The sequence below is a fragment of the Rana temporaria genome, chromosome 9 (genome assembly GCF_905171775.1).
Source record: "Rana temporaria chromosome 9, aRanTem1.1, whole genome shotgun sequence".
Classification (NCBI taxonomy): domain Eukaryota; kingdom Metazoa; phylum Chordata; class Amphibia; order Anura; family Ranidae; genus Rana; species Rana temporaria.
In genome coordinates, this window is record NC_053497.1 from 88858444 (window position 1) to 88873226 (window position 14783).

The window sequence follows — 14783 nt, forward strand, 5'->3', positions numbered from 1 at the left end:
CCGGCCGTGTGTAGGTGTAAAAAGCTACTGAGCAGGTTCTCGGTTTTCTTCTTGGTTTTCCCGGCGGACTTTTTACTGCCGGTAAAACCGATCGTGTGTACGGGGCATTATCTGTGAGAACCGGACGTTCGGAGAAGCAGCACTAAGACAGTACAGCAGGATCCAGCAGCATTGAAAGTTGTAAACTGGAAGTGCTGAGGTAAGAATTTGAACAAATAGGGGATTTTTTTTTTTTTTGGTGCTGAATGTTTATTCCTAGTTTAATAATATACTGTATACAGTATAGTTTTACTCTCTTCCCTGCTCGAATGTTCTACATTATTTGAAGAAACTGTATAAACTACACCATTTTTTTCCCTCCTCTTTAGGAGTGCTGAAAGGTGCAGAGACATTCAATAGATTATCTTCTAACCACTGGAAGAACTACGCAGTCTGCCTGAGTAATGTGCTACCCTTATGCTCTGAGGGGCTGAACATCTACACCTCCAGTCCAGGCTAGTGGCAGGTGTCCAGCAGCTCCAGAGACCGAGAGAGAAAAGGAGGGATGTGGGGGTGTGGAGGGAGGAGAAGGGGGAGGCAGGTACCCCTGCTCTGGCAATCAATCAGTCAGTCAGATACAAGCACTGCCCTCTCCTTCTACACACTTTGCATGCAACTGACTTCCCCAGGGATAGCCAAAGAGCTCCATTCTGAAGTACAGGACTGCACAGTACCACAGACACAGGATTATTAATTATTCAGTCTGCTAGAACACATCTGACCACACATTGGGACAGCCCATGAAGGTGAGTTATCTGTGCATTAGGCACATCTCTAGTGTTGCTGTTAGGAGGAAATACAGGGAACTATGTATAGTAAAAATGATTAATAGTCAGTAACTGATTTACTCAAAAAATACAAGTATGCGTATACAGCAAATATCCAGGTAAAATAAATTATATTATTTGCTTATTTTGGTTGAATACAGTAAATGACTCCCAGTTTAATGGATACCAGTTGTAGACTTTTAATTGGAATACATGGTTATTATCTAATGCTTATGTAGTGATGATATGTATAAAATACTGGAAATCTTCTAATTTAAAATGCATTACAATTGTGTTACTTTTGCTATATCGTTGTATATTTCTCTTTTATTCAGAGAAAACTTATATTTCTATGATACGTTTAAATGCCAGACTATGATTGTGCAATAATAGCACTATTTGATTAGTGATGTTTATACTTTATATATCTGGCCAACATACCAGGACATCAGATTATATTCCACAGCCAGATTTTGCTTTGTTTAAAAAATATGCATGTGATGAATACTTTGTCCTATTCTGAAATTTTAGTACAGGCAGGATTTGATGGAAATGTATTAGTGATTTCAGCAGTTTTCGAAGCTAGACTGTTTTGCAGTAGAAAACGCAGAGGAGCTTCTAGAGTGGTAGTCATGGGTCTGCTTGGTGATTCTGCCATGTATATGTAATTGAGAGTTGAGCTCTCATCAAGCAGTCACAATTAGGGCCACAATAAAGGTTTTTTTTTTTTCCGGGGTGGAATGTAAGATTAAAGCCCCTTTAACTTTGCAATGCTGGCATTTTAGTTTTGGCTGGACCAACTGGAATTGTACTATCAACTAGCTTTCTTAAAGAACTAGTGGTCCTGGCTCTCACCCCACTTTCCTCAAATGATTATGAAACAAACTGTCAGAGCCTCACTTCTCCGGTTCCATTCTCTACAATGTAACAGCAATATAGAATTCCTCAGTAAGCATGTAAGTTAGCCAAAAGACCAACATTTATGGCCAGAGCAGGAGATGCAGTGGTTTAAGGGCGTACTCACACTGGGCACGGTCACCTTGTAACCTGATTGAGCACAAATGTCCTCACTCCCCCACTAGCCTACACTCACAATGTGCTGGGCTTGAACATGCTTACATCATCACCTTGGGCTCATACAGATGCACAGCATGCTCGAGTCCAACTGATCCATGCTTTTCAAGCAGACCAGGGCATGGTATACTGAACTAGTCAAACAAAATAGACTTTGCAGGTGAAACATGCTTGGACATAGTATAGTTTGCCTAGTGTGAGTACTCCCTAAAGCCTTGTACACACAACCGGTTTTCCCGGCAGAAAAACTGCCAGGAGAGCTTTTGAGCGGGAAAACTGGACGTGTGTATGCTTCCTCACAGTTTTCCCGTCAGGAAAACAGCCGGGAATCCCAGGGGGGAAATAGAGAATCTGCTCTCTATTTTCTCATCAGGATTCCCGGCATTTTTTTTTTCGGACAGATCTACTACTTACCTATGGGAAACACTGCAAGGCAGTGCCGATGGAGCATACACACGGCCGGGATTGCCAGCCAAAGCTCCATGGCAGTTTTCCTGCCGGGCTCTTGGCTTTCCCCTCGGTTTTCTCTGCAGACTTTTTACCGCCGAGAAAACCGAGCGTGTGTACAGGGCTTCAGGGTCAATATCTACAAGAGAAAAAAATCTACCATGGGTAATTATTAAAGTATCTCTAATATATTAGCTGTGGCTATTGTCCCTCAGCCACCTATCAGGCTTTAATCCTGTGGTGGAAAATAACAGTGAAGATTTAGGTCTCACGATTGCTACAAAGGAGGATTTCTTGCACTCAATGATATATAAGGCTAGTTGTTATATAATATAAATGCAAACGTGACAATAGTTGAATTATAAACCCAGATTATGTATATGGAGGGCTTTCTTTTTATTTATTCAATTATTATTATTTCAATTGGTTGAACTAGAATACATGCAAATATATTGGAAAGGCTAAAATCCCCAGCCTTACAGAAGCTACAGTACTAGCAAACCAGCCAGTGGTTAATAAAGATATTGTAGAATGGTGTACAAAAAGAAATGGGACTTTTCAGGTACTAACCTACTAGTATAGTACCTACTGGTACTGGTCCTATTTCTCTTTGTACGCATTTATATAGTCAATCGAAGATATTGGTACAAGAGATATACTGATATATAAGTTCCATATACCATCATTTATAGAAATGTATTATCATAATAAATACAATTGTACTCAGAAGTGTTATATACTATTTGAAAAGAACATTTTTGGAATTTTTTATTTATCTGGATGGCCTTAGTTTAACCTTGATATAAAAAAAAGTACATCAAATACAAATTGTAATTATGTTTCTTGATTCAGACAGTGCTGTCAAATTTAGTGGCACTGTACAAAGTAAAGAATACATACAAAGGTGTATAATAGCAAATACGTAAAATGACAAGAACATGTACAGTTGCATAGCAAATACATAGCAAATACATGCATAGCAGCAACAAGATAAAATAGGATAGAAAGTTATGTCTATACAAGCTTACAGTCCAGAAGATTGTGTCATTACTTCACAGTAGCTAGAAAATAACAATAAAAAAATTGTTAAACTCATAAAATGATGTATGGTTGAAATATTATTTATGAATTGAGGCCTAAACTATGTGAAGCAAAAACATACTTTCTAGAGTGGGTCAAAGTGTAGATCAAGACATTTTATTTCTTAGTGGGCTGCTAGGTGGCGCTCTTGTATCAGATCACCCAAAAAATGAGAGTTCTACTATAAACATACAGTATAATAGGCAAGCCAGTCATAGGAACATCATCTCTGTATATTTCTAAAGATAGATTGCCTTTGTGGTGTTCATGCAATGTCTAACATTTTAAAAGACAAGTATACAAGATGGAAATATTCCAAAATATTTTATTACTGTCTTTCATTTTTTTTTATGTTTTCTCTTAATATCCTTACATAAGTATATACGTATGCTCAGATTGGCTGAGTTTTTGCCAATGCAAGAATGAGGGGGCAAAATGTGCAAAGGCAAGTATGTAAAAACTTTAAAGTCAAGGCAATAATTACTTTAAGGTGAAATAAGTAATTAAAAGGATGAGGACACTGAAAATATACTAAATCTTCCTTTAAGTTAGAGGAAGAAAGATTTTAGGTTGCAATATGCCTGGTTACATTTTAACCACTTTAGCCTCGGAGGATTTGGCTGCCAAATGACCAAGCCACTTTTTGCAATTCGGAAATTTAACTGACAAGTGCGACGTGGCTCCCAAACAAAATTGACGTCCTTTTTCCCCACAAATAGAGCTTTCTTTTGGTGGTATTTGATCACCTCTGCGGTTTTTATTTTCTGCGCTATAAACAAAAATAGAGCGACAATTTTGAAAAAAAAGCAATATTTTTTACTTTTTGCTATAATAAATATCCCCCAAAATTTAAAAAAAATAAAAATTTTCCTCAGTTTAGACCGATACGTATTCTTCTACATATTTTTGGTAAAAATATCGCAATAAGTGTTTATTGATTGGTTTGCACAAAAGTTATAGCGTCTACAAAATAGAGTATAGTTTTATGGCATGTTTATTAATATATTTTTTTACTAGTAATGGCGGCAATCAGCATTTTTTATCGTGACTGCAACATTATGGTGGACACATCGGACACTTTTGACGCTATTTTGGGACCATTGTCATTTACACAGCGATCAGTGCTATAAAAATACACTGATTACTGGATAAATGTGACTGGCAGGGAAGGGGTTAACCACTAGGGGGCTATGAAGGGGTTAAGTGTGTCCTTGGGAGTGATTTTAACTGTGTGTGGGCGGGGCTTACTGTGACACGACGCTGATCACTGCTCCCGATGAGAGGGAGCAGACGATCAGTGTCCTGTCACAAGGCAAAACAGGGAGATGCCTTGTTTACTCAGGCATCCCTCTGTTCTGCCGCTCTGTGACCCGATCGCGGGACACCGGCGGACATCGAGTCCGCGGGTTCCACAGGCATGGTCATGGAGTTTGCGGCAGGGGCGCGCTCACACGGCGGCAAATTTAAAGGGACGTACCTGTATGCCCATTTGCCTGTCCGTGCCATTCTGCCAACGGAAAAGTGTGTGTGCTGGTCGGCAAGTGGTTAAAACTGCTGTATATTATATCTAGTATTCTTGAGGATAAAAAGGGGTGTGGAATCATGCTATGAATAACCAACCAAAAACTGGTAACCAAACTAATTCATTTTTATGCACCTTTTCTGCAGCATATTACCTGGTTATTCATAACACATACAATATTAAAATGCCATTGAAAAATTTTATAATTTTTCATTGAACTTATTTTGCAGTCACTTATGACATTGAAAATATAATTGCAACATATTGTAAGTGGAGATTGTGTGGTTGGAAATTATGACAAAGGTTTACAAATTGAAAGTTTATTGATACTGCATTACAATCCCATAGACAGCCCATAGACTCTAGTTGTCGATGGTTCCATTACACAAAAACATGTTCGATGCATTTGACTAAGCAGTTTGTTCACAATATGGGCCGAGTATTGCCTTGTTCACTATGCCGGGCCTGGTTTTACTCCCTTTGTGGTGCAGAAAGACAGATATGACTCTTGATGGCATAATTTGCCCTTTTGTTTGGTCTCTAGCTATTGATATAGAATACATTTTTTTTAAATAGCAAGTTTATGTGACTTTATGCTGTTATGCCGCGTACACACGATCGGAAATTCCGACAAGAAAACCGTGGATTTTTTTCCGACGGAATCTTGGCTCAAATTTGTCTTGCATACACACGGTCACACCAAATTCCGACCGTCAAGAACGCTGTACGTACATCACTACGACCAGTCGAGAAAAATTAAGTTCAATGCGTCGGAATTGCATACAGATGATCGGAATTTCCTCCAAGAACTTTTCTGGTCGGAAAATTTGAGAACCAGCTCTCAATTTTTTCTTGATGGAAATTCCGATGGAGACTACACACAGTCGGAATTTCCGACCAAAAGCTCACATCTGACTTTTCTTGTCGCAATTTCCGATCCTGTGAACGCGGCATAAGACTGTCATATTAACCACTAAATCTATTAACATATGCAACTGAAGGAATAAAATAAATTCACTGAAAATGTTATGGGAATGTCAACATAATTAATACAAAACAAAAACAAAGTTGTCTGTTGTGTTACATAGATAATAAAATAAACTGAATATAACTATCATGCTACACATGCTTTGTCTGTTTGTTTGTTTGCCTACCTACCTCACTCTGTAGATCGGGGATGCTCTATTTTAGACACACTATGAAACTGTAAGTTAAAGCTATTTCACCACAACTAGATCACTTAGAAAGATCACACTTGCAGTGCGTAGTTTAGGCAGAAACAAAAACATTTGAGAAAATAAATATTCATGCACTGTGTATTCTGAACTAACATAAGTAAAATAACCACAAACAATATTCTACAGTGTATCAAATAGCGCTTTATGGTCTTCAGAATGTTTAGGATTTGTAATTCTGTACAGCCAGTCTCATGATTTAAGTCTGCATACTGAACAATGAATTCACAGTATCAGCAATCACATGATCCTGAAAATAGTTACGTTGAACCAGGAAGTAACAGGGAGCGATTTTTGTGGCTGTGCAATGTGCTAGATATGTGTGACTCACAAGACCAGCTGCACAGAATTACAAATCCTATAGCAGAAGAAAATGTATACATGAATATACTTTGAACTTCAACTCTAGGTAGATACAAAAGACACAAATGAATGCAACTGTTTATTCATTAATACATCATTTTTAATGCAAGCAGAGTACCGTATATATACCTAAATTTGACCTGGTATTAGATTCCTGCAGTACCTGTTCCACAGAGATAGAGTGTGTGAGGAAAAAGCAGCAGAAAGAGGCAATCAGTTCTTGTGCTGACAACAAACATACCGAGATGAAGAAGAAAGCAGAGGGACAGAGAGATCATCACTGTGCTTCTGCTTACACTGTCTAGTCACAGACTGGGACAAGTCCAGGATGACCTGGGCTCGGAAGATGTGGGTTGAATGCTGGGAAATGCTGGGAGCATCATGTGATATAAAATAAGTACTACAGGGCAGAGCTTCAAATTAAAAGTAAATATTTCACCAAAAGCATATTTTTTTTAAAGTTTTAATAAACTCTTATTTTCTGTCTTGAGTGAGTGAATAACTTATATAGCGCTACAAATGTGAACTGAATCGCCTCAAGGCGCTTGGCATCCATTTTCGTTCTGTTGGTCCTTCAGAATAGGTGGGTCTTTTCTGAAGGCCAGGTGATCAATTTGCGTTCGGATGTTAGTCGGTAATGCGTTCCACAATCAAGGTCCTTGGACTGCAAATCGTCGTTCTCCTTTGGTCTTGTAGTAGTTTTTGATTAGTTGATCGAAGAACACGATTGGGGTTTTGGTGTTTTATTTTCTCACTTAAATATTGCGGGGTGGTTCCGTGAACACATTTGTGCATCAGGCATAGGGACTTAAATGTGACTTGGTCCTTTACGGCCAGCCAATGGAGGGATCTCAGGGACGGGCTGATTGGTTCCCAGGTTTTTTTTCCTGTTACCAGTCGAGCCGCCGTGTTTTGGACAACTTGTAGACGGGCAATCTGGTATTTTGGGAGTCTGCATAATCTAACCTGAAGTTAATAATTGTTCCTACCACTACTGCTATGTCTTCTTTCGGGATGAAGGGAACAACTCTTGATGTTTTTATCTCTGTTTAAACTCTTTATTTAGTTGCTTGACTGGGGTTCCGGAACGTTTTAAATAAATGGGCTTTCTAACTTTTGCTTAATTGCATTGATTCCTCAATAACACTGACTGGTTTAATTAGATTGTTGTCACTTATCAGTTGAAGTTACTCTTTAATGTGGACAATGATTAGGGAATTCACCAGCCACCTTTATGGTAAATTTATGATAACATTTTTGGGCTTGGATATTTTCATAAAAGTAACTGCACTTCTTTATATTATAGTGAAGGTTGTCAAGGACTTTAATTGTAGAGAAACTAATCTTTCCATTATGTTGCTTGATATTTTTACAATTATGTTCTGCTGATTTAATCTTCTTTGATCAATATTTATCTTATAGATCAGATGGATCCTAGCAAAGGATTTATTCTGAGAAAGATGTTATGGAGGGTGTCACATGGTAGAAAAGTGTGAACCTTTTCATGTGTCATATCTCATTACTTAAGGTATATAGATACATTCCTTTGTAAAACATTAACAGGATTTCTTTTTGGACTAAGAATATTATTCTTTGATATAAACCCTTTCATTTTTTTTTTAACTAGCAATAGTATATGGTTTTGGCAGTCAGGCTTGTAATGCTGTAAGAGCATTAAAGTTTGAGAACAAATATCTCTTGTATCATAGCAACATCAACATAAAAAAAAATAGGTTGGGAGGGTTCCATTAACGAGAACCAGTCATGACTGGACTGTTTTCCAGATTCTGAGTACGTGAAATAGGGTAGTTGACAGTGAAGCAACTGTACCACTTCAGTTGGCCTATGACCACCTGGTTCAAGCAATATACAGAAGCAGATAAAGCATTTTTGAATAAGCAGTTTTGACAGGTTCTATCTAAGTGTTGCACCCTCTACCTTAGATAGGTAGGTGCTAGTGCTAGTGTAGTTTTTTGTGTAAGCTACCAGCGGAGGTAAATTTAAGCAGACCTATGCTGTGAGCTAGGCCTGTTTTTGATCTGGGGGCAGGGGAGTGGTTTAGTGTAGCAGTAGGTGACTGACATGTACTTCAGCTTTTGGGCGCCTTCTCTGTTTCCAGGGAGAAGGTTCTGGAAAAGAAGCAGAGCAGGGAGCTGGAGTGACATGGGGTGCATGTGAGGAGCTCTGACCAATCCCCAACTAGGATTGGCATGGGGGCAAACCTCCTACATATACCCATGGTCAGCCTGCTGGGAGGGAGTTGTCGGCTGGGTGAACTGGATGATGGAGTGTTAGACTGTCGTGTCTGAGGGAACCCCCATTCTGGGGAGGGTGTACCTCAGGCGGGGAGCTTGGGAGGTGGGAGGGAGCCTCTTATTACACGGTCATGGAGAGGTGTCCTTGAACAGGAACTGGAGGAGACAGTTGGTCTGCACATCTGACGTAAAGTCATTCAGGAAGGATCAGGGCAGATGTCGGTGAGTGGAAAGCACAGTGGAAAGGGAAAGCTCTGGAAGATGCATGCCAGGGGAGCTGAGTCAGAGGTAGAGACTGTGGGAGTTTGTGTTAGGTTGCTGCAGCCAGGAGGGCAGGCAGGATTTGAAAGTCGGACTTGCTAGGATCAGTAGTCCATCTACATTTAATCTTCTCAAGTAAATCGGTTGCTGCCACAAAGTGGTACTGCAGGCCCCGGCCTACAAAAGGCTATCAATTAAAGACACTGGGAATTATTCAGAGTGAGGTCTAGCTATGCTGATGGTGTGACAGGAGTACTAAAATTTGACAGTGAAGTAGTTTGCTGGAGGAAGTGTACTGGAAGAAGTGTTCTGAGGTAAAAGTCTGTCAAGTTTAGAGTCAGCCATCTTGCTCTGCTGAGAAGTGTGACACAGTTAATTTTATTCTACAAAGTACAATTTATCCTATGGGCATCCCATGTCCCTTTTCCCCAACCAAGTTCAATCCCCTGACAAAAACAACAAAAACAAGCAAGAGACTGTTCCTTGACTGAGAAGTGTGTCTAATGGATGTCTGGCAGCAGGGTGAAATGTGTGGATGCTGTGACGCGTAGCAACCCCACTGGGCCATCGCTACATATAGCACATAGAATGCTCAGCACATAGAATGCTCAATATCCTAGATATTGAGTTGCTAGCTAAATATTTGCAGTTACATTTATTGCTGTGTATAGCCCAAATTCCGAGCCCACATACACTGCCCAAGGGCCCCATGCCACTAGGGGGCCCCATCAGGGTTGCCAGCCTCGGTAAAACCAGGGACAGTATGTAAAAATCAGTTTTTTAAAAAATCCCAAGATTACAGCTGCCCCGCCCCTCCAGTATCTATTCTGTGTGTATGTATACTGTGTGTCTGTGTGTATATACTGTGTGGCCCCATAATATTTTGCCTGGGGGCCCCATAATCTCCTATTGCCCAGGGGCCCCACAATCTCCTACTGCCTGGGGGCCCCACAATCTCCTGTTGCCCGGGGGCCCCATAATCTCCTATTGTGGAAAAAGTGTAGCGCTAGAAATGATTTGAATTCCTAGTGATGAATTCATAAATAAATAAATTAAAACAATGTTCATATATAACACCACGTGTGACAATGGATAATGTTACCATTAGTAGTAGTCCATAAACCTCCAATAAATGGATACTAGTGACAAGAAACTGGACGGAGGCAGAAAATAAAAGTGAATGAAAACTGTTCATAAAAAAATTCATATATGAAGAATCCAGTGACTAGGTGAATAAACAAAATCCAACGGTGATAGCTAGACAGAAGATCCACCACCACTTATGATAGGGGGCTTACCGGATAGATTGGACCCACTAGGCCAATCAAGCTTGTAAATACGATACACTGTAGAGGATATATCACAGATGTCTCAAAACCAGGAATCATTGACAAGACCTCAGGCAGGGAAATCCAGGGGTTCACACCAGGTGATGGTTTACAGCAAATCCCAAAGATGACACATCAGATATCCCAATGTAAAAGAAGAAATTGGAGCGCACATAGCATAATTCCGTATAAAAAAACAAGGAATTTATTAAAAGAGAGAGACTCACATATTGCAGTGGTAAAACAAGCTCATAAAATCAGGGTAGCAATAACGACAGCAGTCCTTCCCGACATGTTTCGTAACAATAGTACTTCATCTGGGGTAGATGAAGTACTATTGTCTTATATTTGCAGAGCAAAACCAAATGAGACTAAATGTGAAATTGTTGACAATAGTAGCCAATCAAGTTTTCTCCCTTTAGTAGTTTTCCCTTCCAAGCCTCAAGTATACTTTTCAGTATGTGAAAGAGTGGCAGACAGGGTTTGATTGGGGAAGAAGTGAGATTGGTTCAAAGATAGGGGAGGCATGTGAATTCCCAGTGGTAGGGGAAGGAGTCCTGCAAAGGTTGTTCTTGTCCTTGTGGGACTGAAATATTTAAGATCTTAGATTTGGAGTGATTAATATAGGAAAGCCCCACAGGCTTTCTTCTCGACGTACCGAAAGGCATGTACTGACTTCATCTGGAGCGGACTCCGACCCAGACTAAGTTACGCCAGGCTCACCAGCCCTAAACTCAAAGGGGGCATAGGCCTCCCAGACCTCCGCAAATATCAACAAGCCTGTCACCTGGCTAGGATTGTTGATTGGAACGTACATCTTGCCACTAGCATGGGTCCGGCTAGAACATTCTTTGTCACCTGTCCCACTTTCCCAAACCCCTTGGATTAAGTCGAGCCATAACCCCCCCCACCCTGCCGAGTTCACCCTCTTATTCTTCCAACGCTGGCCTCTTTCTGTGAGGCATGTACTAAATATCGAATCTCCTCTATTCTGGGCCCGATGACCACGCTTAGGCATAATCCTGATTTTGCTCCAGGGTTATCTTCCTGCTTTTTGTTAGATATTTGGCCTCATACACATGTCCATGCAGAACATTTTTTTTAAAATGACCAGCTCGTTTCCCACGCGACTCTGGCGACCAAAATGGTGAATGGATCATTTCCCTTTTGAACCTATGTTCAAATTAGAATTTTTTTCGACAGACCCAACCCAAAGCCTGACTGATCCCGACGACACACCCCTTTCGAGGCACTATGCCTGAGCGCTGCACCTCTAACTCACATAATCTCCTCTATGTATGCATTGCTATTCCTAGACCAACGTCTGAAACTTAACTTGGCTAGCCATAAATGGGAGAAAGAGCTTTCCATTGACCTAACAGACCGGGACTGGGAAGCCATATACTCCTGCATGTATAAGGGAATGGTGAATGTACATGTGCAAGAAAACCCTTTTAAAATATTTTCAAGATGGTACAGGACCCCCCTTAGGTTACATAACATCTTCCCCTCGGTTTCCCCACAATGTTGGAGATGTGGAGCTGAGATTGGTTTGCTCCTACACATCTGGTGGTCATGTTCTAAACTACAACCTTTTTGGAAAGAGGTCCATCGACTTACTAACCATATCACCACATACAACCTTGAATTCTCGCCAGCACAGTTTCTGCTCCACCACTCCAACCTACCAACTAAGACCTACATACGATCCCTGGCCATGCACCTGGTCAACGCAGCGAAGCTCTGTATCCTGGCAAAATGGAAATCTCCAGAACCCCCAACCCTGTCTGATTGGTTCAAATGTATACATAGGGCGGCAGACATGGAGGAACTGATACATCAGGCACACGACACACCATCTAAATACACCGAACTCTGGGCATGCTGGCTACATTTTACCACAACACGCCTAAGAAGCTGCCACTTCTTAGGCGTTTTCCGAGAGCTGTGGTGAGACACCGAATGACCCCTATACCAGTTTCCTTTCTCTACCCCTTTTGGACTTTTCTTCACTGCTCCCTTCCCTTCTCCGCCCCTCTCTCTTAGAGGTCAACCTACAACACACATACACATGGTGGCACCTCTCCCAGACCTCCTATCACCCAACATACTTCCTCCTTACCCTGACCTGTCCATATACATTCTCCCATGCTACCCCATACAACCCGCTTACTCTCCTGGTTGTATAATCCTTATTGATAAACATATCTCCTCATTGTTCACTTTGGCACTTGACATTGGATGACTACCGTCAACGACCCCTGGGTCACTTCTTCTAGGTTCATTTTTCCCTAGGATGTGTCCCTTGACATGTACATGTTTTCATGTGAAAGTTTTTGACTTGCTGTGCTTTCATGATTGTTTATACTGTTTGTACTGCTTGTACTGTTCATACTCTTTTCACTATTTTCTCTACACAGCGGCTGCGAATATGCATTTTATTGACTAATGACAATGCATTATATTTCCTGTTCTGTAACCATTCTTTTCAATAAAAACTTTTGAAACGAATATAGAAAAGGCATGGGTTAAGCACCAGCATATTTAATATGGGCCATGGAAGAAATGTAGAAGGCCATTATCTATTTACAGAATTGGAGTCCAAAACCAGATTTCTGCAAAATGTAAAATAGATAGAGCCAGATAAGTGAGTCACTTGCCTTAGTGATACCAATTGACAGTGGCAGGAGTGGAATAGCCAAGTTGTTACCTTTCATTTTATAGAAGATTAAACAGGAATTCTTACTGGGCAATGTCAGCAATAAATCCACCTTCCTTATGATTTTCTTTTCTCCAGTTCTAATGTATCAACCCCATTATGTCTTAATGTTTTACCAAAATATGGGAAATGACAGTTGATGGTTGTGTACAGGCGGGTTGACGTTATTCTATTCAGTGCTTGGGAAACGCATGAAACATACATTTTGTATTCTCTAGGATTGGCTGTATGTTGCCTCGTCATCTGAGAAATGTGGGATATCATTGGTGGCCTCTTTGGCTGTTATGTTATTAGCATTATTAAACTATAAGTCACTGACTGGGAATAACTATGTAGATTATAGAAGCCCTTATATGTGCCAGGTCAGTGCTAGTTAGTTATTGACACTGCCCTAATTTGTCTTAGGTTACATTGAGTAGAAGCTGGAAGCCTGCATGCTGTTATAGCATTTGTAATGCTGCTTTATGATCTTGATACAGTCCACATTACACCTTATTTTTTACATAATAGTGTAGTCTTAGTTAGGGCCATCGCTACTGCTAGAGGAACTAGGCAGCCGCCTAGGGTTCACTACTGCCTAGGGCGCAACCATGGCAAATTGTTGCTGGGTCCCCAGAGCGCCCTGCTCAAATATCCAGTCAGCATGCCTGCTGACACAGCCGCGCTTCTCAACAACAGCAAAGGCTGTGTAGCAATGAGAGTTGTCCCTGGATATTTTGCATCTAACAGTATCTGCCGCCGCCATCCACTGTTCTCAGCTATAGGGTTTGATTGTTAGGACCGCCCATGTCCTAGCAACCAATCATGTGCTTTCCCTTCCCAGGCTCTGGCACCTATCCAGTCCCAGTGCCCAGCCTTCCTGCTTCCACCTGTCCTGTAGCCGACTGCTGCAAAGAGAAGGAATGAATCCTGATGTAAGCTGGGGTTTTCAACAATACTGCCTGCTCCCCTTCAACTATCCCAACTATTCTCTTAAACCTCTCCACTGTCCTTACCCCACTTTGCTCTTCCCTTCTAACTTTGAGGACCCTATTGAAAGGGAATGGGCTCTAGAAACCATGATGTAAGGAAGTTTTGGGGACCCTAAATAAAAGTCGCATTAAGGACCCTGGTATAAAGGGGGCTCTTGGGACCCTGATGTAAGATTACTCTGGGCATTTGCAGCCCTTATTTTTTTTTGGGCAAGTAACTGGTATTGCTTGGGGCACAAAATAGCCTAGCACTGGCCCTGGTCTTAGTTTGTGCCACTATCCAGCTATCTTTTTCTAGTCAGTTCTACTTCAGCCAACTTAGATCACACAGGCAAGGTCAGAGGATTTTTTTAGAAATCAGAAAAACATCTCACATCTCCCATATGCAACTAGACCTGCAACTAAGCTTTCTTTGGATCGTCCACATACAGATTGGTTTCTCAGTTTGGGGGGGGGGGGTTGAAATAGAGTAAACTAACCGAAGATGAGGGATATTAAAACATTAAACACTCAATTTTTTTAAACAAAAACATTGGAAACTAATTTTTGTGTCTAGGGTACTAAAACTGTAAAGAGCAACCCCATGCAAAACGTGAAACCAATCAGTGGTTGTGCTAAAATGTACTCAACTTACCTTCAAAAATGATTTAAGACTAACTTTTTTTATTCTAGTTTTGGACAGAGATTTTTTTCTTTCTGTGATCTAACTAGAGATCTATCTT

At 40.7% G+C, this 14783-nt stretch overlaps 1 protein-coding gene across 2 annotated transcripts in view; it reads left to right on the forward strand.

Annotated features, from left to right (window-relative positions):
* The first annotated feature begins 579 nt into the window (after positions 1-579).
* The window catches only part of CHRDL1 (chordin like 1), a 70701-nt gene continuing 56497 nt past the window's right edge, over positions 580-14783 (forward strand). Inside the window, exon 1 of one of the 2 annotated variants that reach the window (XM_040323882.1) lies at positions 580-785. In XM_040323882.1, coding sequence (XP_040179816.1) covers positions 780-785 — 6 coding nt within the window. In that variant the 5' untranslated portion in view covers positions 580-779. The remainder of the gene's footprint in view (positions 786-14783) is intronic. The other variant, XM_040323881.1, reaches the window with a different exon arrangement.